We start from the raw sequence: 23,353 nt of genomic DNA, 5'->3' as shown, positions 1-23,353 counted from the left end.
TACAGCATATGACTTCCATAACTTCATTGCTCATTACCCAGTGAAGGCTGGACACAATTGAGCAAGTGTTTGTGGGCCATGCCCTAGATACTTGTTTCCCAGTTCTGAGCTCCGTACACTGCGCAACAGCATCCTCTCCCATTTCAGGCCAACTCAACATTGGTATGCTACAGGCTGTGAGGAGTTTCACATGAGAATCCCATGTGAGCTCAAAAATGGGGCAGAGACTTTATACCACAATTTTCCCTGTGATAGGGGAAGTCTATCACAGGCAGTTTTAAAAAGTTACTTTTTAGATAAACTCATAGGAAGCATTGGCATTCTTAACATCATTTCACACTATGACTGAAAACGAATTTATGTGCAATATTAGTAAAATGGGGTGGGTAAAATGACTTGACCGCACTCACTTTTACACATCAGATGTGATGAAGACATTATTATTGTTTTGAAAGATTGATCATGCATTTCTCAGCTTGACAAGCATCCGCATTGTGTTGCCTCTATTTAGAGTGTTTCTGATGCATGAGTTTCAATGATTGAATGAGTGAATAACTAAGCGTTTGACACCACCTGCTGGTGGGGAGTACTTTCTGATAGTGTGCAAAACAGTAAAGCGACAAGCAGGTGGGTCACTTTTTACCAAGATTTCAAGTCTGTGACTTCTTTGTCATGATGAATAACCAAGATGACATCTATTGAGCAGACAAGACTTGAAAGAAAACTCCGTTTTTAGTCCTCAGTCAGAAACATCCACAATAATTTTTTCTTCTGCTTTTAGAAACATCCAATCCCAGTCTTGTAGTAAATACCCAAGGTGCCTACCTATGTAATGCATACATGTCATGGGATGGAGATCCAACTAGGCATTGGAACCCTTTAGAAACATTGTCTTTGTTGGCAACCTACTACATCACAGAGGATAATCTGAGGAGGACTTTTTGAAGAACCTCGACTGAAAGTACATCAGAAGTTAATATAAATACATTTATATTATTTACATTTGGACATGCAAATGGAATTCACACCATTGCTAGCCAAATTATGACATGACGTAAGGTGAGTTTATAAGTATAAGTATGCTATAAATCCGTCTATAAAAAGTACCTTAAGAATAAGATAAGAATATGGAAGAGAGAATTTCACACAAACAGCAATGTAAGAAAAAGACTTGGCATGCTCTAAACTTTTTTAACCATGGCAACTGTAGGACGAGATGGCAGGCTTGTCATCCTGTGCCCACAGGGGGAGCCAGACTCCTCAAGAACAGCATTTCCTCTGCCAGCTATCTCGTTCTGAACATTTACAGAACATTACACACATGGGATACAAGAATTAGCTCCAAGATTCATGTAGATTAGCCACTGATACAACATCAAACTTATGCAGGACACTTTTTTTCTGATAAGGATTGATAATACTTTTTGTATTGCAGGCAAATGCCAGGTACTTGGAGCAAAAATGAGTTCATTCAGAATATGAAGGAAGGAAAACATACCATAAATTCCCAAAACATGAGGCAGCTGAGGTTTGAAATCTGACACACAGAGCAGAAATATAATGACCAAATAAAGTATCATCAGAAAGTATCCTACAAGTAAGGTATTTTATAATAACTGATAATGGAATTGATTTTTTAAGTATTTAACTGACACTACAGCCTAATGTAATAGATTATTAAGTCACAAAAACCTGTGGAGACAACACTGAAAAGTACATGCATATAAACTGGTTGGAGTGAGAAGTAACATTCAACATGGGTCTCAGTGAGGTTTAGGGAATGTGAGTAGACCCTGTGGGAATAACAGGTAAGGCACTACAACTGGGTAGATAAGGACACTATTGTGAAAACGAGAACCACCGGATATTACCTTCTCAGAGAAACATTCCACCCTCTCCCTTTCAATAGAGAGCAGCCAATGGTCTGTGAAGGTGAAATCTCAATACGTTTCTACCTCGGTATCAAACACTCTTTCAATGGCAAATTCTGTGTTAATTTTTAAATTCTATACAGCAAAAGCTATACAGAACAAGCTTATCATTCGTGTTCACATCTAACATAAATAACAAAGAACTACACATGTCCATTTACGTTTATTGAGTCAGTAAATGTTGCATGTTGGTTGATCACATCCACAGAGGAAATCCGGCCACAAGGCATATTTCTGAATGAAAGGTGCCTTTCGCAAACATTTGGCGGCCTCCCTGTCACACTTGCAGAGAATCTTCTCACATTTGTCTTTGAGATCATCTGGAACATAAAAAGTAGAGAAGGTTCCTTCAGTGACTGGGGTGGTATTTGAAGTAAGCTAGTTTAGTTGAAGCTTAAAAACATGAGTTAATGTCTGGTGTTTAAGTAAACACTGCAAGGGTGTTCCGAGCCACGTGTTTTTAAACGGAGCAATTACTGTGGTTCAAAACAGCTTAAAATACATCCAAATATGGGTTGGAAACTACCCCTTTCCTGCCCATCCCCTTCTAACTCTAACAGTATGTGCACTGTTATTGTTTATGTATATATTTTTACTGCAACACACGCACTTGGGGATCACACATCTTTAAAATTGCATTAAAGGGAAACCGTGTTGTGCAAATGTGTTGTGTTACAGTGTTGGTGATCTTCAGACAGTAAAAATGTGTCAACATTTTTCTGTTTCTAAGAAGCCACTAGTGTTCACACCACTTAGGTCAGATCACAGGGATTTCACTCAGGTTTTAAATGAACAATAAAAGTAACACTGTAAACACAATGGCTATTATGCACTAATAACATATAATACTATCTGCCTTGATCTATTTTAATTGATATGATTTCAGAATGCATACCACACTCTGCTTTCTTGTCTTCACACGTCCAATGATACTTGTCTGTTTTGGTCTGGCAGCCAGCAACTTCTGCATCCCCATAGCAGCAATCATGTTTATGGCAACACCTTTATAAAGGAACACAAAAGACCCTTCTCTCTAATTGAACACATTTTTCAGATAGTTATCCTAATAACCAAGGTTTTAACATATTAGAAAATGACAAACAACACAAGCTGTATGGCTCTATGGCTCAGAAATGCAGTATACAGTTTGCGGTCAAGTACATTTACTACTGATGAATACTGTACTATTTAATAATTGTAGAGGATGGCTGGGTAGATGCATGGAGAGCAATATCACTGCTGGTGTAAAGCAGAAATCCTGGGATTGGATGAAGCAGTTGGAGTTGTAGCTAAAATTGTTTGTGGTATAGAGCTTGTCTGTGATTAGGGGAGGAAGGAAGCAATGCAAGAACAATTTGGTGAGAAACTGGCTGTGTCTATTTTCAAGTGGCAAATTAAGGGAAGGGTAGAATCTTGCATATCTTGTGGCCTTTACAGACTAAAGTGGTCTAAATATCCCAGTCCCCCTATAGTCATGCACTCATAGTATGTGATGTTGAAATTATAGCATGCATATCATCTTATATTAAGGAGCTGTTAGGAGTAGTATCTATAATCACACTCAAATTATATGTGGCACTGTAAAATGATTAGGTCCTTTTGCCTCACCAGTCAGCCCTATCTCTGGGCCAGCCCTGACCACCCAGTCCACAGTAGCAACCGTACATCATGTAAGACAGGGCAGATCTCCCTGTGCTACACTTGATGACCCCTGCCAATTCTAGCAGACCTCTCTTGGTTCGTGGGGTCCTCTGCTGTGCCAGGCAGGCTACCCCGACTAAAGAAAAGATGAAGAAAGACAAGTTTGCGATGAGTTTATCACCAAGTATCTCCAAAACTGAATACATTTTAATCTACAGCAGTCTGCAAAAGCTTTAGGGTAGCAAATAATTACATCATTTGTATTATGGCACAGTTGCATAGTGTGAACTTTAACTTGTGTTTCTATTCATAAGTTACCCTTCATGAATTCTCTCTGTATGGTAGGCTACCTTGAATGTCAATTTGCACATCTCTGTAACAGCTTGAATTAAGTTTGAATTTTTTTATTTGTCCAAACAAGTTTATTAATTCAATTAATTAAGGCAACTTCAGCATGGGAACATGCATCACATAGCATAATAAACTTGTTTCTCTTTTACCTGGCTTGGATATTATTCAATACAAAAAGCTATAAATAGCCATAATGTTGTCTTTGGTGCAAAGAAAGTTGAAAAATCACAACATGGAGTAAACGCTGCCAGGGGGATTATAAGAGATGGTACTATATGATTCCACAATTTTGTTCATTTAAGCGACATCGGATTGTTGAATTACTTTTTCATTTCTGTGAAGGTTCCTAATTTTCAAAAAATAAGTACTCAATAAAAGAGCGACTACTTACCACTCAACAGAAGAAGCGCACGATAAAGCGTAGTCATGGTAAGATCTGCAACAGGCTACTACTGCATGCCCCTTATTTACAGTCTGGTGAACATAAGCATTCAGTTGGCAGCTTTTTTTAGATACTGTCTTGAATAATCCCTTGAGCATCACTCCCTCACTCGAGGACGCTCTAGCATAATCCATGAGCAAAGATTGAAAGTGGCAGTCTCTTTTAGGAATGATACAAGTTAACGAAATGTAGCATCCTAATTGATTAAACTTTACATTGCTTCAGTCTCAAACTTTAATTATCTTTCAAATGCCCGAAATAGACCGTTGTTTTTCATTTGCGACCATGCCATGAACGTTAACCACATTTTTTGGTCTTGTTTCAAAACTATTCAAATGTTTCTGTCATTTTATTTTTATGGTGGATTTCATGAATGTCACTCAATTCACCAGTTTTGCAACAGCCTACGACAGGAGGCACTGTTTTTCATTTCGCCACAGGGCAGGCCTGCATTAATATAGAATCAATGATCGATCATGAAGCTGACACTACCAGAGCTAAGTGCGCGCGGCTAGATAACAGAAAGATCAGACTGACCACATACAGTCGCAAATGTTAAGCCAATACATTCCATGTAAGTAAGCTTTTGTAAAGTGCATGCGAATAATGGTTGTCTATGCCATCTAAAGCCAAAATGGCTAGAAAGCTACTTGGACTACACTTCAGCTAGCCATAGCTAACCTACCTAGCACTACAGTATGTGAACATACTGCCTAACCTCGTGCTTCCTTGTTACACTGTTACGCTTATTTTAGTGGCTAAACTTCGCTGGTGAATGTTTTTTTATTATCTAAAGTGCTAAATATGTCTGACAGCTAACAATGTTGCCATGCACTGTACACACGAATTGACTCCATTCTGGCAATCTAGCTATGTATGGCTAGCTTGCTAAGGAAGTAGCATGTTGGCATTGTGCTGCTGGTTAGTCAGTTAGCTAGCTAGCTTAGTAAGTTTGCTATCCAACTGATAAAATGTGTGGAAGATATGTTTGCGAATGATGGATATTGTTTGGATTCTGGTGAAGAATCATACATGAAGAAGACAGGGAGGATATTTTAATGTTTTAAAGAATCTTTAAATTAATTTAAGATTTAAATGTTGTACATCCTGCAGTCATCACGCAAGTAAAAGGTTAATAACTGGTTATTTCAATAATTGTCACTCGTCTACATTTTGATCCTTTCTGTGGATCAAGAAGTTTAAGTGACCTCACTGGAGAAATATTGTTGTTTCTGTCTTCTCATGGACAGATGCTACCAGTGGCTAATCATGACTGGTCATTGAAACAATAGGCATGGTGGCACAGTGCCTTGCAATGTCGCCTCACAGCAAGGAGGCTCTGGGTTCAATTCTTGTTTGGGGCACTGTCTTGTGCTGTTAGACAAAGTTTTTTCTTCCTTACTATTGTCAAGTTAATGAATATTTACATTTTAAGGCCCGGTGACCAATACACAGTCCAAAAGATATTGTGATTCCTTTGTTTATAGGTGCTGACATCAGAACCTGATAACACATGAGACATGGCTACAGTGTGCCTAGACAGAAGCAGTCGGTGGCAGAGTATTCAAAATGGGCTGCAGTTTATCCAGTAAGTGTTGTCAGGATCCTCCATCAGGTCATGGCCCGAGGGAGTAGTGATGATTATGTAATGTTTCATCAGTAGTCAGATCCACATTTGTCTGGTTGCAAATGTCGGTAATGTGGAAGAAATCCTAGGAAATCTGATATAATTCACAACCAGCTAATTAAGTTTTAGGATTCTAGACTACTCATGTACTACATTAAATCAGTTTGACGACTTATAGTTTGACGACTATAAAATTATGATATTTGATTTTTTCATGTGTTCTGCAACATTTTATTTGTGTTTAGGTCAACTCTCCCCTTTCCTGGAACACAGGGCCAATATGAGGTGATTAGCAATTCCAAAGAGCAACACAAACAAAGTCGATTATGCATATCTCAAATGTTACATAGTATTTTACATGTTGTTTCATCAGGTATTCATTCAGGACCTTGTGAGAAATCTGTTCGGTGAGGGCAATGATGTCTTCAAAGAAGGAGAGTGGACAAAATCTATTGAAATGTACACAGAGGCCTTGAGCATAGCAGAATATGCAGACTCAGAGGACATCACTGTCTCTGGGGGAATATTGGAAAGCCTTTATGCCAATCGTGCTGCTGCATACCTAAATATTGTAAGTAAAGATCATATTTTTGTGATTGGGTTGAACAGTGAGTTACATGTTGATTCCTTGAATGAGACTTGGGGTTCTTTCCTCAGGGGCTCCATGACCAAGCATTTGAGGACTGTGAGAAAGCCCTTCAATTGAATGAAGGAAACTATAGAGCTCTGTACAGGAAAGCCAGATCTTTAAAGGAGATGGGAAGGCACCGAGAGGCCTATGAAGCTGTTGCTAAGTGCTCTCTTGCAGTGCCTCAGGTGAAAACAGTGCTATCTTTTGGTCATATTTGCTTTGTAAACATGCTTATTACCTGTATTCATATCTAACCTCTACTATGAACACTGCGTTGTTTTTTCAGGATCCCAATGTCATACAGTTGACTCAGGACCTCGCCAAAATGTTGGGATTGAAAATCCGTAAAGCCTATGTCAGGAGCAAGGTGAGCGTGTAACAGGCCCTATCACAAAGAAATTCCTCATGCTGTCGACTGTTTATATTTCCATGTTTGACAAATGTAAACTTGTTCACATTTAGTATTTTCTCAATTTTAAATAAAAGTGTAACACATCGATGACACAGTACACATCATTAAATACTGTTAATAAACATGTAATTTCTTTCAACAGCCTGCCTTAAATGCCTTGCCTGGGGCAACCTATCCAGGTGCCTCCAATGATAAGGTATGTGCACATGTGTTTTATAATCCCCCAAAAATGCATTTATCTTTTCACTAAAATATATTTTAAGTATTATTATTATATTTATATTTTCAGTTTCCCCATGACTCTACATCTGTGGAAGACATAGAGATGGGTAAGATTATTTAGAATTCTAATTTCGTTAAACTTTGAATTTCTTTCCTATCTAAGACAATTATCTGGAAATGCAACATGCTGCTCAATCCACAACATTTTACCATCTACTCTAGAAGCGTCTCAGGGCACTCAGGAAACAAACAAAAGGAGTCCAGTACCAGTCCCAGCCCCGGTAGTTCATCCCCCCAGTAACAAGAAAGTGGATGTTGAATCTGTACCTGTCAGAGTTTCTTCAGTCTCGCCCACTAAGGCACATGACCTGAAGCCCATCTCAGTGTCTGTGTCCATGCCAATGGTGAATGGTATTAGAGCCAGTGACTCCTATCCAGTGCCAGAATCACGCTTGGACTATGATTCAGAAATTATTGGAGATGATCTTGATGATCTTCTGGACCAAGCTGGTCCCTCGGACGCTTCAATTGTAAGTTGTCAGCAGTGAACTCAAATGTGAAGTGCTCACTATTGATTACATTATTTCTGTTAGGTTTTTTTTTCAGAACATTTCATGTCATTTAAAGTTTCAAATTTTATTTGAAAACTCTCTTTCAGGGCATTCCCACAGTAAAGGGACCTATTCCTTTACCTACTAGCGTTGCCTCAGTTCATTCCATGCCTAGTCCATTCCTGATGCCGTCTCACATTAGCCCATTCCTACATATGGGGCCTCAGTGCACCATCAATCTGCCTCTCCCTTACCACAAGGCAGGATCAAGTGGATATTCTTTAGGTCTGGATTCCTTCGCTTCGCCCTTGGATTCACTGGACAGTCTTTCCATATCAGAACCCCAAACAGGTATCAGTGTTCATGTAATTAATACTGTTTACAGACATAATATAAACTGTTGAAATGGGGTACCTTTTAACTAGGAGGACTAACTATGATGTTTAAGTTGATCAATTTTATTTTCTCAAATTCAGGATATGCTCACCATTCCTTCATAAAGCAGGTATGTCTTTCTAGTTATTTCACTTGACTGTTCCAAACCTGGAACCATATTGATACATTTTGTTCATCTATTTTAAATCTTCAAGGTGAGCAGTGATGAAAAGCCAATGGGAATGGCTGTGGGTATGCCTGGTATGAATTACACTGCTCTGGATTTAGCCAAAAATCCATTGGTTGAAACGCACGAGTTTAAACAAGCATGCTTACAATGCTTCATCAAAACCGGTAAGATGTTTTTTTCTTTTTTGCTCATTGTCATGGAGATTCCAACACTGAATTTATCGTGAAGAGTTCATGTAAATAAAATGTTTTTAAATGTCCACAGGGCAGGGCGTGTTGGATTACACGCTTGTTACTGAGGATCACAAATGCAAAAAGGATGTGTTACTTGGTCGGTATAAGCACACCCACGACCAAACATGGAAGCTTATTCGGACAAAGCCAATGAAGACTCAGTATGTTGGACCATACCATATCTGCAAGGGTAATGAGATATTTGTATTATTTGTATTACATTTAAGGAATGTATAAATAATGATGACATAATGACAGGCAAAGTTAGTCTCTGGTGGAATTGGTCATGGTTTTCTTGTTTAAAGTGGAAATGTAAATTGGTATTATCTCTTTATACATTTAGTCATTTAGTAGACGCTCTTATCCAGAGCGACTTACAGTCAGTACAGGGACATTCCCCCTGAGGCAAGCAGGGTGAAGTGCCATGCCCAAGGACACAACGTCATTTTGCACGGCCAGGAATCGAACTGGCAACCTTCAGATTACTAGCCCGATTCCCTAACCGCTCAGCCACCTGACTCCTCCTCTTTATAGATGTTTCCAACGGAGGCGAGTGCCGATACCCTGGACACTGCACTTTTGCATACTGCCAAGAGGAGATTGATGTTTGGACACTGGAGCGCAAAGGTTTCATCTGCAGAGATCAGCTTTTTGATCCGTTTGGGTGTGTCCCTAAGATCAGTATGACTGTCCCAAAGATCTTACAGGAACACCATGGGACCTTTATGTTCCTCTGTGGCGTAAGTTCTGCCTTCATCTTTAATACCATGGTTACTAGGGGTGTAACAATATATCGTGGAACAATATATCGCAATACATTTGATTTACAATATGTATCGTAGAGTTATGGCTATATTTTTACAATATGACATCCGTTTGATCCTATTGGTTGAACTACCAGCGCGTGACCTACTCTGCACCTGCGTCATGCGTGCATTCACAGAAATCACTTGAACTGAGTTAACTAAATTGAACAAAAACAAAGACAATTATTGAAAGTGTTTAACGTTTTGGAAATAAATCTTAATTGAATTTCAGTTTCATTAAAAATATATCTATATTGTGATACGTATTGTATCGCACACCCAATATCGTGATATGTATTGTATACTGAGCTGAGTGTATCGTTACACCCCTAATGGTTATAAGTTCTGAATGATGTTAATTATCTCACATACTTGCTCCTGTTCTCATGCAACATTGACTTTATCATTAAACAATATCAGAAGGTTACCCTACTTGATACTTTTCACCCTATATGATAGGATGTTTTTTCAGTGAGACTTCACATCTCTCTTTCCAAAGTCAATAGGTCACTTGGTGAACTTCAAACATCTCTCTCTCTCTCTATTCATCACTCACCGATTTAACATCACAACAATATAAATGTAAAACACTGCATATAAAATGTGCATTTCTGACATATGACATCTATGATCTTGTCTAGGTGTGTTTTGATCACAAACCACGAATAATCAGCAAAACCAACAAGGACAACTCCTCTCTTTGCTCCCACTCTGTGACAAAGCATGACTTTGAAGATCAAAAGTAAGTTTGTTGAATTTTTTTTATTCGGAAGTATTGAGAGGATCAGCACCCGCCAGCATGTATCATCTCTCCATCACATTTAAGATACATAATCATGTTGCTTTTTAGGTGCCTGGTTCACGTATTGAGGGAGAACACCATACGTTACTCCAAAATCCGCCCTTACACTCAGCATTGCCAGATGGATCTCTGTCGCCACGAGGTACGCTATGGCTGTGTACGGGAGGATGAGTGCTTCTTTGCCCATAGCCTGGTTGAGCTGAAGGTCTGGAGGATGCAGAATGAGTTTGGTGAGAGAACCAATAAAACTGTAGTAAAAAAGTTTGTAAAAAAAGTAGTATTAGAATTTTATATAATTTTTATGTTTAAATGAATGATTATCGGATGATCTGTGTGATTTTACATGACTTATCAACATAATGTGATTTCCTTATTTTTATTTAATTTGTGGGTGCTTTTACAGGCATCACACATGAAAGTATTGTACAGGAGGCAAATATGTTTTGGCGCATGGAGACCATCTCCCAGGAGGCCCAGGTAAAATTTGGCACATTAGTATAATGTAAAACACTTAACCTTCCTTCTTTTACATCAGTCTCAGATCACATTTGGATGTACAAGGATTTCAGCTTTTTCTGTTGTATATGTTGTAACAATAACCTTTATTGTCACTGCAGAAATTTCCCACTGCACCAAAAACATTTGGGCCACCAAATCTGAAGATCCTCTTTGTTTGTGGTCAGTGTTGGAGAAATGGCCAACAAAGTGAGGCTGACAAAAGCAAGAAGTATTGCACTGCCAAGGCCAGGCATATGTGAGAGACTGCTTCTCCTAAGTTCTTGTAAAAAAAAAATCAGGTGAGCCTTGCATGCATATTGATTTGCATCTGATATTTGGTGCAGGTGGGCGAAAGACAGACGAGTGGTACTGGTCAGTTCCATTGAACGCAAGAAGTGGATGACGATTCGACCGCTTCCGACAAAGAAGCCCATCCCATCTCAGTATGACGTAGGTTTCCATCACATTCATATGTACTAAACTTAGCTACTAAATTATGACCAACCTGTTTAACCACAATGTCAGCACTCGTGACTCATGGTACTCAAGTTCCCTGTACAGGTAATAAAACACTTTTCCCCCCCTTCTGCAGATTTGCATACATGTGACAGCTGGCAAAAAGTGCCAATACATCGGAAACTGCACATTTGCACACAGTACCGAGGAAAAAGACATTTGGACATACATGAAGGATAATAACAGTAGGTTAAGCAGGATTTCTTAAAGGGCATGAGTTACCAGATTAGTGTAATGACCTTATTCAAAAGATGGGAACAGTAAATCAGACATTAGCACCTGTTAATAAAGGCACTTATTATTCCTCACCATTTAGTTACAGACATGGAGCAGTTGTATGAGCAGTGGCTGCTGTCTCAGAAGCCTGGTTGGAGCGAGGAAACTAGCAGTACCAGAGAGAACGGAAAGCCAATTCACATGCCCACAGACTATGCTGAGGAAGGGGTAAGGAATATAGGGGATAAACTTAAAATGTCACACATGTAATTCCTGATCTTTCTAATGATGATCCTTGACAAGCTTGATTGCATCCTAGGAGTGGGGAAAATGTATCTTCTTTTAAAATGATTATACTTTTAGAGGATTATAAATGAAAGCAAAATTATTACGTGGAATTTTAAGTATTTACATGCATAAGCCCCTGATGCTTTCATCTTTAATTTATGCAGGGCAGACAATCCCAACTGCACAAATTGTACAAGGTCGCAGACAACCGTGAGAGCCTTTTAAAAAAACCTCAGAAGGGCTTATCAAAATGTAACTCTAGTCTCCAGTCCAAAATTTATCAAATTGGGTTTGCCTCCAGACCACCTTAGGGAAATTTGTGCAAATGCTCCACCAACTGAATTCATCCAGTCATGGTCATTCAGTATTCTTGTTTTATCTGGAGGCTTACGATATCAGTTCCTTATTTAATCATTTTTAAATTCAAAAGTACAGCCATGCAGGGTTACGCTTGCTTCTCTATCATGAGACAACTGTGAATGACTGCTGTGTACAGTGATGTGCAATGGGCTTGACAAGAAGTTTGCCAGGGAAACTCATTTCGGAAACTTAAATGTTATTAGTGATGTTACTTTTCGAATAAAATTAATCAATCCCACTGTATAAACGTTTACAATTTAAATTTTCCTTTTTTAAAGGCGGGGAACCACTGTTGGCTATGTGGTAAAAATTGCAACAGTGATAAACAGTGGCAGCAGCACATCACATCAGATAAACACAAAGACAAGATGTTTAACTCTGAAGACGAGCAAAACTGTTGGCAGTATCGCTTTCCCACTGGCACTTTTAGAGTTTGTGAGAGGTGAGATGGTGGCCATCTATTACATCTTGAATTCAAGTTTTTCTGTATATGGTTTACTGATGGCTGACACATTTTCCACAGGTACAGCAAAGGCACCTGCATGGAGGAGGATATGTGTAAGCTGGCTCATGGTAATGAAGAACTAAAGGAATGGAAGGAACGCAGGGAGTTTCTATTGATGAAATTGGCCAAAGCGAGGAAAGACCATCTTATAGCTCCAAATGACAATGACTTTGGCAAATATAGTTTTCTGCTTAAGGACATCAATTAATTGGATAATCACATGCACTGCTACAAGCCTAGAAAAAACAAGCCTTGAACTGGCCAATGTAATGAATGGAGATTCAGAACACAGCATTGAGCTTAACAGAGCTGTGGCACCTTCAAACACACAAGACTGCAGCAGTTTGTTGGTTGCAATAATTGAATTATTGCAAAGATTGCTTGTCAAAATAGGTGTGATAAACTTGGAGAAGCCAAAGTTCAGACACATCAGCGCAGGTATTATAGGACAACATGGAAAACATATTTGAGAATGTATTCCTTTTTTTGACAGCTAAATGCTGTAATTGTTTTGTACTATTAAGTTTTGGGTTATATATTTAGTCATTTTAGTAATTTATCATTCATATATGCATTCTATCACACTATTCTGTCCATGTAATTACACTTTGTGTAAGGCATTATGCCATTTGTAGAAAGGAATCTGATTACCAACCAAATATAAAGCCTAATATTAAACACTTGCTTTGCTTTATTTCATAAACTACATGTATTTCTTTCATAGATGACTGAAACCCAACCATTTTTAAGAACTTTTATTTCTGGATTTTTTTTGCCAGACAAACGGCTTCAAATAAGTGAAGTGAAATAATGTGCATCATTTGTAAACACAACATGCAGAGAAACATGAATAGGAATTTACAGTTGCATCAAGTTGATAACTTGATAGCTCTAATAGTGCATGCAATAGCCCACGGTAGGTTATACTAGAGATAAACAATGATTGTAAACAATAGACTAGTGCAAGTATTCGACACAAACTATGTAGTGTGTCATAACTGTACACATATTCACAGATTCATTATTAATAAAAAGCAAACCATTATAAAACCAAGGCATGGCATTTAACTTTAATTGTATGCATTAGGTTCGAGTGATAAACATTGGCCGTATGTCCACTTCATTGGCCTATCAGAAGTCTCACAATATAAAAGCCATTTTGGAAATTGTTACTTCACATGATTCGATGAATTCAGTTTATAGCCTGCGATACAAAATGAAGACAAGGAAACGCATGGCTTGTCATTGTTAATTGTTTAGATGAACAGATCACGTGCAATAGGCCTACTGCAATTTCACCACAAATGGATGACTGTGATTCTCAACATTAGGATTGAGCTTTAATTTGTGCTCAACGTGAGGGTCTCTTGAGTACTGTACCATGAGAAAGGGCTCTTTAGTCTCACCCTCACCCACTATGCTTTCTTCATCCTCAGACTGGCCAATACGTTGCAAGCGCAAGTAGCACCAACATCCACAGATGAGAGCTCCCAAAGCAGCGACAGCTATGAGGATTACGAGGACTGTAACCACCCCAGTGGTAGGGCTGTGATCCACGATGGGCATGTTGTTATCAGAAAGGTAGCTAGGTAGGTAGCTAATTCAGAGTGACCTCGGACCCCTAAAAAAGAGTATTAAACATGATAATTACCGTAGCAGGTTTTACCACATCATATTGACGTTGCCAACATATTTCGGATTGTCTGAATTAGCAAAAGAAAGACATCAAGCAAGCATGGCAATAAAATCACTATTATAAGATCATATTTGATTGATTTCATAGGCCCCATTTGTTTCATTCCCATAAAACTCGTGGTCCTCAGGAACCCCCTGTCCTGCGTGTTTTAGATGTTTCCCTCTTCCAACACACCTGATTAAAACGAATGGATTGTTATCAAGCTCAGCATAAGCCTGCTAACGACCATTCATTTGTAGAGGTGTGTTGGAAGAGGGAAACATAAAACGTGCAGGACAGGGGGTCCCTGACTGAGGACCAGGGTTGAGCACCACTATGCTAGTACTCAAGTATTATCATCAATATGAGTTAGCCATAGCTTACAATAGCCTATGAAAAACAGCACTGCTTACCATTAACGGTGGTCTTGCATCGATGAATCTGGTATGTCGACGTATGTTTAAGTATACTGATATTTCATGACTGCGAGAGCTTCTCCGAATTCGTATTTGCCTTTTTATGCATCCCAGATGGTCTATGATGCGTCTCCGTGTGAATGTCTGACTGTAGCAGAATTAAGACAATCTTACAGTGTGCAGGAAATTACCTTGATATAGCGTAGATATCTGGCGGTAAGTAAAATACTTATGTAGGTGTAACGAGACAATTCACAGCACTGTCTACTACTTTACAGGTGTCAGTACTGCCTGCGGCTTTTCTCATGTGAGAGTGGAGCTCGCGGGCGGAACACTGGGTGAGCACCAATTTAACTAAATCGTTGGCCAAAACAGTTGAGAATTAACTGGGGTTTATATTTGGACTGCAACTTAGCATTAGCCGGCAAAGACCGATGTTTCGCCGTTTTTCATCGCATGGCTGTCAATTCCTCTTGCCAACTTAAAATAATTAAAAGTCCAACTCCTTGGAACTTGGACTAACTGGCTCTCTCCGGGTTTCAAACCGAGTTCACGTATTGTTCTCTTGCAGCTGTACTTGAAATACATGATTGGATGATCAGATCAAAGTAAACACCCCATGAACCTTCTACTCCAATGATTTGGAAGAAGGCAAGCAGGCATGGGACGTTCTTGTCAAGCAAAGAGGAAGTTGGTAAATGAGAACCTCTTCATTCCACGTCGAGCTTTGATCGACTGTTTTAGCAAAACAAATACTTGTCAAGGAAAGGAAGTGTAGCAGCCATCGGAACTGAGTTTAAGGCAAGTCAAGCTATGGCTAATTCTAACCAAATTGTAGCTAAATTCTAGTGATAGCTGATTGGCTTTGATAGTACTAGATTTTCCTTAACACATAATGCCTGGCTAGCTAACATTAGCTAGCTAGCATTTTTTTTTTTACATGAAGCTAGTTTGCTGACTCTTATACATTTATGTTGGCTTAACATTTCATAATTTTGTATTACTATATAGTAGGCTAGTAGGAGCCAGCTGGTTATTAGGAAATTGTTCCATGGATCTTTAGTTTCGTTTCAGGATAAAACTGGTCACAGCTGTCGGGTACGAATATCCTAGACTCATTGATTTACATATACTCATACTTAAGGCCATTTGTTTTTCTCTCTTGTAAATTTTGTTCTCATAGCTTCTGTAAACATGGCAAGTGCACCGCCGCTGGAGACTGCTGATTTAGCTTCTGTAAACATGACAAGTGCACCGCCGCTGGATACTGCTGTATTTGGGGGCCACCTTCAGCCACCCTCTTATGAAGAATCAATGACTCCTCAGTATACATATGGTCCTGGGCTTCCTCCAGCCTACACCAAGATGGCACACCAACAATACCCAACACAAGTGCATAGTCAAGCATATCCACCAGCCCATAGTCCTATCAGTCCAATAGGTAATCCTCCTTCCATAGTTTGGACCTTTCAGACCATTAGAGCTTTTCATGGCCAGTCCTCTTGACCCACATATGATATGTGTTACCTGGCTCTGGAACCTAACTATTATATTTGACATGTTAGTGGGAGCAGTGTCCCATTTTAAGCCTGCATGTTTAACACTCTTTGTTCCCTAGTGTCAGTACAGACCATTTACGTGCAACCTGGTGTGGTGTATGGGGATCTTCCAGTGCATACACACTGTCCTGCATGTGCCCAAATGGTTGTCACTCGCTTGGAACGCATCCCTGGAACAATGGCCTGGCTCACTTGTGCCGGTCTGTTCATTTTCGGGTAGGGTTAACAATGTCCACATACACCGAGTCCCGCTACAGAACTTATGAGCTTGCAATGCAGTTTGTTTCACTGATCTTCTGAAGTGTTTCTCATTTGACGTGTGCAACGATGTCTAATGCAATCTTCTATTTTTGTAGTTGTATCTATGGATGCTGCCTGATTCCTTTCTGTCTGGATGGTTTGAAAGATGTGACACATCGGTGTCCCAACTGCAGCAAACCCCTTGGGGTCTACAAGCGACTTTGAAAACATGTTTTAAACATTTAACAGCACATCTAGGCCTAAGTCGACTCACCTTAAATCATTTTTTACTTAAATGAGTCATTTGAGGCCAAATGTGTGACATGATAGGGATAAGAATGTATAATCATAATTCACTGTAAGCCAATCATTGTGATTCATGTTGTGGACATTATTTTTGTTGTCTTGTTATCTAATTATGAAAGACTGTATATAGAGTCATATCTGTCTGGTGTAGCAAAATACAGTATATTGATATAAAGACTGTATATAGCTGAAGTCATATCTGTCTGGTGTAGCAAAATACAGTATATTGATATATATATAACCTTAAAAGGTAATAGCCTAAGTTATAGTAGTTTTTATGTTTGGCCTCCTCAACCACCAAAAGACAAATGTATAATCCATTTTGCGATTGTGTCAATTGCCATAAATGGAATTTAAATATGAGTATACACATTATTCAGATTTTATTATGATGTAACTCTGATAAGCACAAGTAAATTTACATAGTTTACATATACATTTGTCTGTGTCAATGTCTTTCAAATTATATTAAGATTATGGGAATACTAATGATAGGTTACAAAATATGAACGCGTTAAATTTATGTAAATTGTCTAGCAGAAAACTCCCCCACAAGGGCATCATTGTGTAAGCACTTTCTGAATGTCTTCCACCTCAAACTTCCACATTCTTCTGTGAATCTCCGAAAGTCCACCAAGGTTAGCCATCTTAACTCCACGCAAAACAGGTTCGGGAGAGAGTGCTTGGATGACACCCATCACCATAAAATACTCCCCTGGAAGAAAAGATCACAAAACTAGCTACGTTGCTTGTTAAACAGCGAAGAGGCGAGCAAATGATAATCTCACCTTGACATAAACATGATTTGCCTTTAGGAATATTTCTGACTCCGTTCACAACGAAAGTCCCCGTCTCATCCAAAAGGCGCGCCGAGTTCTCCGAATTAATTTCTAGCACTGTTCCTTGCATCCAAACAACAGACACTACAAGTGTACTACTTTTGGCTTGCCCCAGGCTTTTTAAATTACATTCCATTTTTCCTTGGTATCCGTAGCAACATTGACCATCTCTTAGCTGCCTCGAAAGAACTTTTACTGGGAAAGCTCGTTTTTTATCTACTAGGTATTTTTCTTTATCCATACTTTTCGGATGGTGTTTAACAATATGCCCGCGTAGAATTGAAGTGGCAGTCCGGATATGGTTGGTTTTCACAATAAAGGTTCCTACATCTGCAATATATGTTGCCTACCACAATTGCTTCTTTTACAACACAGCAAAATCACAGTTTATATAATTATATTTTACATTGTTGAGGAATTCAGACAGCTTTCTGCAGGTCTATCGAAACAGGCCACAAACCACCACCAGTGACCAGTCATCACCAGTGGTAGTCCATTTCAACGGTAGACTTGTTCTATAATAAGTAGCCTAGTGATTTTGCGATTTTTAATATGTATTTATTTTACCCAAAACATGATTGTTTCACGCGTTTACGCAGGTAGCAGTACTGTCAAACGGAGATGATGTTGGCCAATCTGTCTGCCGTGATCCGTGACCCGTTGAATTCCAGAGTCAAACATACGTCATCAAACCGCGCTGTGTTTGCTTATGAATGAACAGCTCTAGGTGTTTCGCAATAATTATTAACGGTAAGGTCAGTGATTATCCTACTCCAGTTATGTAATAGAAATCGTCTGACTAACTGTACTGACTTGTCATAGCTGCAGCATTCAATCAAACGTCGTCGTGTCGCAGTGTAAACGTTTCCTTTGCTTTGTTTTTAAAGCTAACGAAAGAGCTAGCTACCTAGTATCACGTTGTGTTTCCCCCATTGGTAGTTAATTACATTTGTTGCTTTTTGTTGTTTGCTTTGCAGGCTAAAATATGACTGAAGCTAAGAGAGCCTTCTCACTGGTGTGGGACCATTTCACCCTGGTGAACCCCAGGAAAGTCCAGTGCTCCCTTTGCTCTCAGTGCCTCAGCTTTAACAAGAACACCTCGGCCATGCTCAGACATCTGCGGTCCAGACACCCCAGTGAGGCTTGGTACAACACCAGTAATCCTAGTTCTGGAGTCCTGGCCATGTTCCCCAACTGTTCTGGAACCCTCTCCACATTCCCTAGTGGTTCTGGAACCCTCCCTGTGCTCTCTAACAGCTCTGGAACCTTCACAACGTTCTCGAATACTGTAGGACTCAGCTCACCATTGACCAGTTCAACTGGGATCAACCCAACTTTAAGTCCCAACAGTTTGACAGCACACAGTGGCTTAGGTATGTCCTGTTTCAAGTGAAACAAAAACATTAAAATGTTTACTTTGTCAAAAAATATATATTAATTGACAGTTGACACTTTTTTCTTTTTTATGTATTCCTTGATTGTCTCAGCCTTTTCCACCAGACAAGAGGACTTGGATGACGCCCTCATCAACATGTTAATCAAAGACTGCCAGCCATGCTCATTGGTGGAAGACGAAGGATTCTCTGCTTTTGTTATGAAGCTTGACCCAGATTATGTCCTCCCCACTAAGAAGGCCCTGAAGACCCGGGTGGCTTCACAATGTGACATCATCAATGACAGTGTGGCATCAGAGGTGGAGCGTGCTGACTACATCAGTCTGACATCAGACACCTGGACGTCCACAAGCATGAACACCTATGTCTCAGTGACGGGCCACCTAGTGACGGAGGCCTCCCAGCTCTGCACCTTCCTGCTGGGGGTCTGCAGGCTGCCAGAAAACCACAAGTATGTCCACCTGGAAGAGGCTAGGAACCAACTGGTGGCCAGCAGGGGACTCCACAGCAAAGTAGCCGCCTTTGTCACAGAGACCAGCGATAACATGTCCACCATGCTGCAGAAGCTAGGTGTCCTTCTGCTGCCCTCTTTTGCTCACGTGCTGAACCAGGTAGTGAAGATGTCCATGGAGGCCACCACAGAGCTGCAGGAGATCCGGTCGCAGGCTCGGACTATCGTGGCGTTCTTCAAATCCAACCCTGTGGCCAAGGAGCGCCTAGCTGCGGTCCAGAAACAGCTTAACCGCCCTGGCCAGAAGCTGCTACTGGAGGTGGAGTCCAGGTAGGTTCATAGGCCTTGCATTGGTTGGTAGCCTAGGTCTACTGCAGGAAGGTAAGCCTCGGGTAGGTTAGGTTAGTAGGTCTTGTGCGGAGAGGTTGCTTTAATTGATGTAGCTTGCCTCAGCTAAGGAGCCTACCCCTGTCTGCTGGTTAAAATCCATAGATGGAGATTCTTTGAAGTATGTTTATGTATTTGCTTTACTTGTTCAGGTGGAACAGCTCCTTCTCCATGCTGCAGTGCCTGTTCCACCAGCGCGAGGCTGTGGCAGCATCCCTCAGCACTCTGGACACAGACATCAGCCCCCTGGGCTCGGCGGACTACGAGGTCATCCACCAGTGCCTGGGCGTGCTGGACCCCTTCCACCAGGCCACTGGAGAGCTGGCCTCAGAGAGGCGCGTCTCTGCCTCCAAGATCATCCCTCTGGTCCGCATGCTGAGGGTCATCCTGATGGAGAAACGCTCCGCCTCTGTCCCCAGCCACCCCACAGCTGCACAGCTGTCCTCCCACCTGCAGAGGGCGCTCCAGACCAGCTGCGGTTCAGTAGAGTCGGAGCCCGTACTGGCCCTGGCCACCCTCCTGGACCCACGGTTTAAAGTGCTGGCATTCGGGAACCCTGGCTGTGCTCAAGATGCCGTCAAGCAGCTGACTTCCGAGTGTGCCGCCCTCATCAGGGTCAACTCTGTCAAGTCCCAGTCGTCACCGTCCAAGGCTTCCGCCTCTCCCGCTTCACCCGCCGCCAAACACACCGCCGCCTGGACGATGGAGACGGCCGCGGACGACGCCACGGCAACGCCAGCGAGGCTCACAAGCGAGCTCGGTGGTGCCACCGGTTGCCAAAGTGGGGGGTTGTGGGAGATGTTCGACAGCAAGGTCGGCGAGACGCAGAGCGTCCAGAGCAGCACGGCCGACGCGGCGGTGGAAGTGCAGCGCTACCTGAGCGACACCTACCTGCACCGCGGGGAGAACCCCATGCACTACTGGGAGAGGCACAGCAAGGTGTACCCCCACCTGTTCAGCCTGGCCAGGAAGTACCTGAGCGTGCCCGCCTCAACCCTGCCCTGCCACCGCCTCTTCACCAAGGCTGGGGAGGTGTTCAATAAGAGGAGGAGTTGTCTGAGTATGAACGCCGTGGAACACATCATGCTGCTCAACGAAGGGCTGGTTTAACCTCTTGTGTTCAGTTTGTGAGTAGGTAGTCAGTCAACAGGATACTGTATCGATTTATTTGATTGTAACCACTAGAGGGCAGCATTACAATGCCTTACTGAGCTAGTTCTACTGATTTATACTGTTGGTTGTCAAGAACAAAATAATTATTACTGCTAATAGTTACGTACTACTTGTGACTTCATGGGCCTATACTACGAAGCAGGATTTGGGGTTAGCAAAGGAACTTCAGGTTTAACCATGGGATAAATGATCAGATGAGTATCATCCTGAAACAGAGACTGATTAAAACATCCAAAGCCTTGTACTTATTGACCTTATAAGATTAGTAAATTGGCCTATTTAGCGGTTTGAATTATGTTTTTATGTGTGTTCTGTATTTGCTCCCAAGACCGTTTTAACACCGTCATACAGCTGAAATAATGGGGCTAAACAGCATAAGAATACACCTAAGGAACACAATAATTTAATGGAATAGGCTACACAATTTATTTGTCAGCTTTCCTTTGGCAACAGCAACGGTGTAATATTGAACTTGCTTCGTAGAATAGGCCTCAGGTCCAATTTAGCCTGTTTACAGTTTTATTTAATGATGATAGTAATATTTATAGTGCTGCTACATTAATCTTTACATACCGTGTATCTTAAACTTGATGTGCAATAACAAAATGTTCTTAACAGTAAATTGTCTTTGAGTGTACAGAATACAATCTAAGAATGTGTCTTTGATCATTTGCAGGTTAAATATTGACACAAAGACTATCAAGAATTGTACATGCACAGCATGTGAAGGGTCTAGTGCTGTTAGCATTATGTTATTAAGTCTAGCAGCTCAGTATATCTAAAATGTCCTCATGTGAACAGATAACTTGTTACCAAAGAGTAATCACAGATCAATACGGCTTTGTCTATTGATACTCAAATCATATTTCATAAATCACAGATTAAATTGTGAGTCCTATCAGTCAGTGAGTTTAGTTATTTATTAGTAGGAAAGGTACAGTGCAAGTCCACAACTTGTTATGTGGATTCCAACAAGTTATTTTCTTGGGGCTAAATATATACATTTGTTTACATGGCATTTTGTTTACATGGACTGAATAGAGCTATGTAATTGAGGCGAGGCCACTACAAATAGACATACATTTGGCTCAAACAGCCCTTGACCCCAGTGAGGCAGAGAGTGGCTGCATACTGGTGATTTAACCTAATGAGCCATATCACTTGCCTGACAAAATCACACAAATAATTACATAGTAGCTTTGACAGAGGTTCTTGTGTTGTAGATTGGGTTTCTGAATTTCCCTGCGTGGATGAATAGAGTTCTATCTAATTTAATCTAATAATAGAAATGCTAGAAATGAAGCAACTAGGTTTGAGGGTACGTCTACAGTCGAAATTTTGATAAAATAATTGCACCATGTCCATCTAAGGATAGTTCTTGCACGGTTGAACATTCTAAACGTGAACTTTAACCCTTGTGCTGCCTTCGGGTCACATGACCCAAAGGTTCACAACGAACCATCGTTGTGTTTACCCAATTTTACCCAATACAAAAACAAAAGCATTTTCTTTTAACCTTCGTGATGTGGGGAGTCTGAGACAGCCCAACGGTTAAAAGAAAATGCTTCACTTTGTTTTTGTATGCTGTAAAGTTGTTGCCATACGACTGTGGGTCACAATGACTGATGGGTCAAAATGACCCGAAGATAACACAAGGGTTAAGTATAAACCTTCCATCTGTCTTTAGCAAAACCTTTGAGTCTTCATGTAATAATGAAAGCACTCTTATGTGCCTCTCATACACATTCACCTCATAGGCACACATGCCAGATGGGCATGTGCCATCAGCTGCATCTTTCTGATATTCTCTGTCAGGCTTTTTATAGGTCAGGAATGTTCTGCTTTGCATCAAGTAGCACCTATTTATAACAGCCTGCATTCCCAAGATGCTTCAAAGAGCTGGGTGTATTGTACAGCAGAGGCAGAAGCCATGCCAGTTGTGAGGGTACTTATATAAGCCTTGGACTGACCCTCTGGTGTTCCCAGGTACAGATGCTGGCAGTGACCGTGCCCCATTTAGACTTCATTGTTTTCCTAAGGCAGGTCAAGTCATTCATTGTATAGTTGATAACAGGCTACATGCACACTGTTACCTTTTGCTGTCTCCTACAGCACCGGGGGGCTCTCGGTGTAGTAAATCAATTACCTGCTTGCTGGCCAAAAGCAACATTCTTCCCCTGGAAGGTAATCGTTGCTATTTTGTTTTCTCTAGTTTCGAGTCTGCACACAATGCCCTACATCCCCAAAATAACTGGTGGTTTTTCTCAAACAGAGCACCATGTTTGGACACGGGTGATGAGGTCCTGAATATTCTGG

At 40.7% G+C, this 23,353-nt stretch overlaps 5 protein-coding genes across 8 annotated transcripts; 3 read left to right on the top strand and 2 right to left on the bottom strand.

Annotated features, from left to right (window-relative positions):
* Positions 1-979: 979 nt before the first annotated feature.
* Positions 980-4,420, bottom strand: pla2g10 (phospholipase A2 group X). The gene is made up of 4 exons (XM_067233423.1): positions 4,315-4,420; positions 3,540-3,708; positions 2,827-2,933; positions 980-2,251 (listed from the first exon to the last, which is right to left on the bottom strand). The coding sequence occupies exons 1-4, from the start codon at positions 4,349-4,351 to the stop codon at positions 2,103-2,105; spliced, it is 462 nt and encodes a 153-aa protein (XP_067089524.1). The 5' UTR covers positions 4,352-4,420; the 3' UTR covers positions 980-2,102.
* A 402-nt stretch (positions 4,421-4,822) lies between these two features.
* Positions 4,823-13,300, top strand: zc3h7a (zinc finger CCCH-type containing 7A). Its single transcript, XM_067232614.1, has 23 exons — positions 4,823-4,939; positions 5,853-5,953; positions 6,238-6,277; positions 6,366-6,563; positions 6,650-6,808; positions 6,910-6,990; positions 7,178-7,231; positions 7,325-7,364; positions 7,480-7,787; positions 7,916-8,159; positions 8,285-8,313; positions 8,399-8,537; positions 8,638-8,796; positions 9,141-9,346; positions 10,054-10,154; positions 10,263-10,444; positions 10,618-10,691; positions 10,832-10,968; positions 11,057-11,162; positions 11,305-11,413; positions 11,545-11,672; positions 12,371-12,534; positions 12,616-13,300. Exons 2-23 carry the CDS (start codon positions 5,886-5,888, stop codon positions 12,803-12,805), a joined length of 2,916 nt encoding a protein of 971 aa, XP_067088715.1. The 5' UTR covers positions 4,823-4,939; positions 5,853-5,885; the 3' UTR covers positions 12,806-13,300.
* A 37-nt stretch (positions 13,301-13,337) lies between these two features.
* On the bottom strand, positions 13,338-15,201 carry snn (stannin). Of its 2 annotated transcripts, XM_067232620.1 has the most exons (3): positions 14,918-15,201; positions 14,686-14,836; positions 13,338-14,218 (listed from the first exon to the last, which is right to left on the bottom strand). In XM_067232620.1, the coding sequence occupies exon 3, from the start codon at positions 14,161-14,163 to the stop codon at positions 13,882-13,884; it is 282 nt and encodes a 93-aa protein (XP_067088721.1). In that variant the 5' UTR covers positions 14,164-14,218; positions 14,686-14,836; positions 14,918-15,201; the 3' UTR covers positions 13,338-13,881. The 2 variants fall into 2 exon arrangements, with proteins under 2 accessions (XP_067088721.1, XP_067088720.1); XM_067232619.1 differs by having other exon boundaries at positions 14,686-15,201.
* On the top strand, positions 14,167-17,227 carry litaf (lipopolysaccharide-induced TNF factor). Of its 3 annotated transcripts, none has more exons than XM_067232617.1 (4): positions 14,167-14,186; positions 15,872-16,129; positions 16,307-16,463; positions 16,604-17,227. In XM_067232617.1, the coding sequence occupies exons 2-4, from the start codon at positions 15,883-15,885 to the stop codon at positions 16,710-16,712; spliced, it is 513 nt and encodes a 170-aa protein (XP_067088718.1). In that variant the 5' UTR covers positions 14,167-14,186; positions 15,872-15,882; the 3' UTR covers positions 16,713-17,227. The 3 variants fall into 3 exon arrangements, with proteins under 3 accessions (XP_067088718.1, XP_067088717.1, XP_067088716.1); XM_067232616.1 differs by lacking the exon at positions 14,167-14,186 and adding an exon at positions 15,213-15,489; XM_067232615.1 differs by lacking the exon at positions 14,167-14,186 and adding an exon at positions 15,300-15,382.
* Positions 17,228-18,308: 1,081 nt separating this feature from the next.
* On the top strand, positions 18,309-21,911 carry LOC136940548 (E3 SUMO-protein ligase ZBED1-like). Its single transcript, XM_067232736.1, has 4 exons — positions 18,309-18,382; positions 18,610-19,005; positions 19,120-19,807; positions 20,017-21,911. Exons 2-4 carry the CDS (start codon positions 18,618-18,620, stop codon positions 20,972-20,974), a joined length of 2,034 nt encoding a protein of 677 aa, XP_067088837.1. The 5' UTR covers positions 18,309-18,382; positions 18,610-18,617; the 3' UTR covers positions 20,975-21,911.
* The last annotated feature ends 1,442 nt before the right edge of the window (positions 21,912-23,353 follow it).

The sequence above is a fragment of the Osmerus mordax genome, chromosome 3, assembly GCF_038355195.1.
Source record: "Osmerus mordax isolate fOsmMor3 chromosome 3, fOsmMor3.pri, whole genome shotgun sequence".
NCBI lineage: Eukaryota > Metazoa > Chordata > Actinopteri > Osmeriformes > Osmeridae > Osmerus > Osmerus mordax.
Note: the sequence above shows the minus strand (reverse complement) of the source record. Positions and strands in the feature narration are given on the sequence as shown.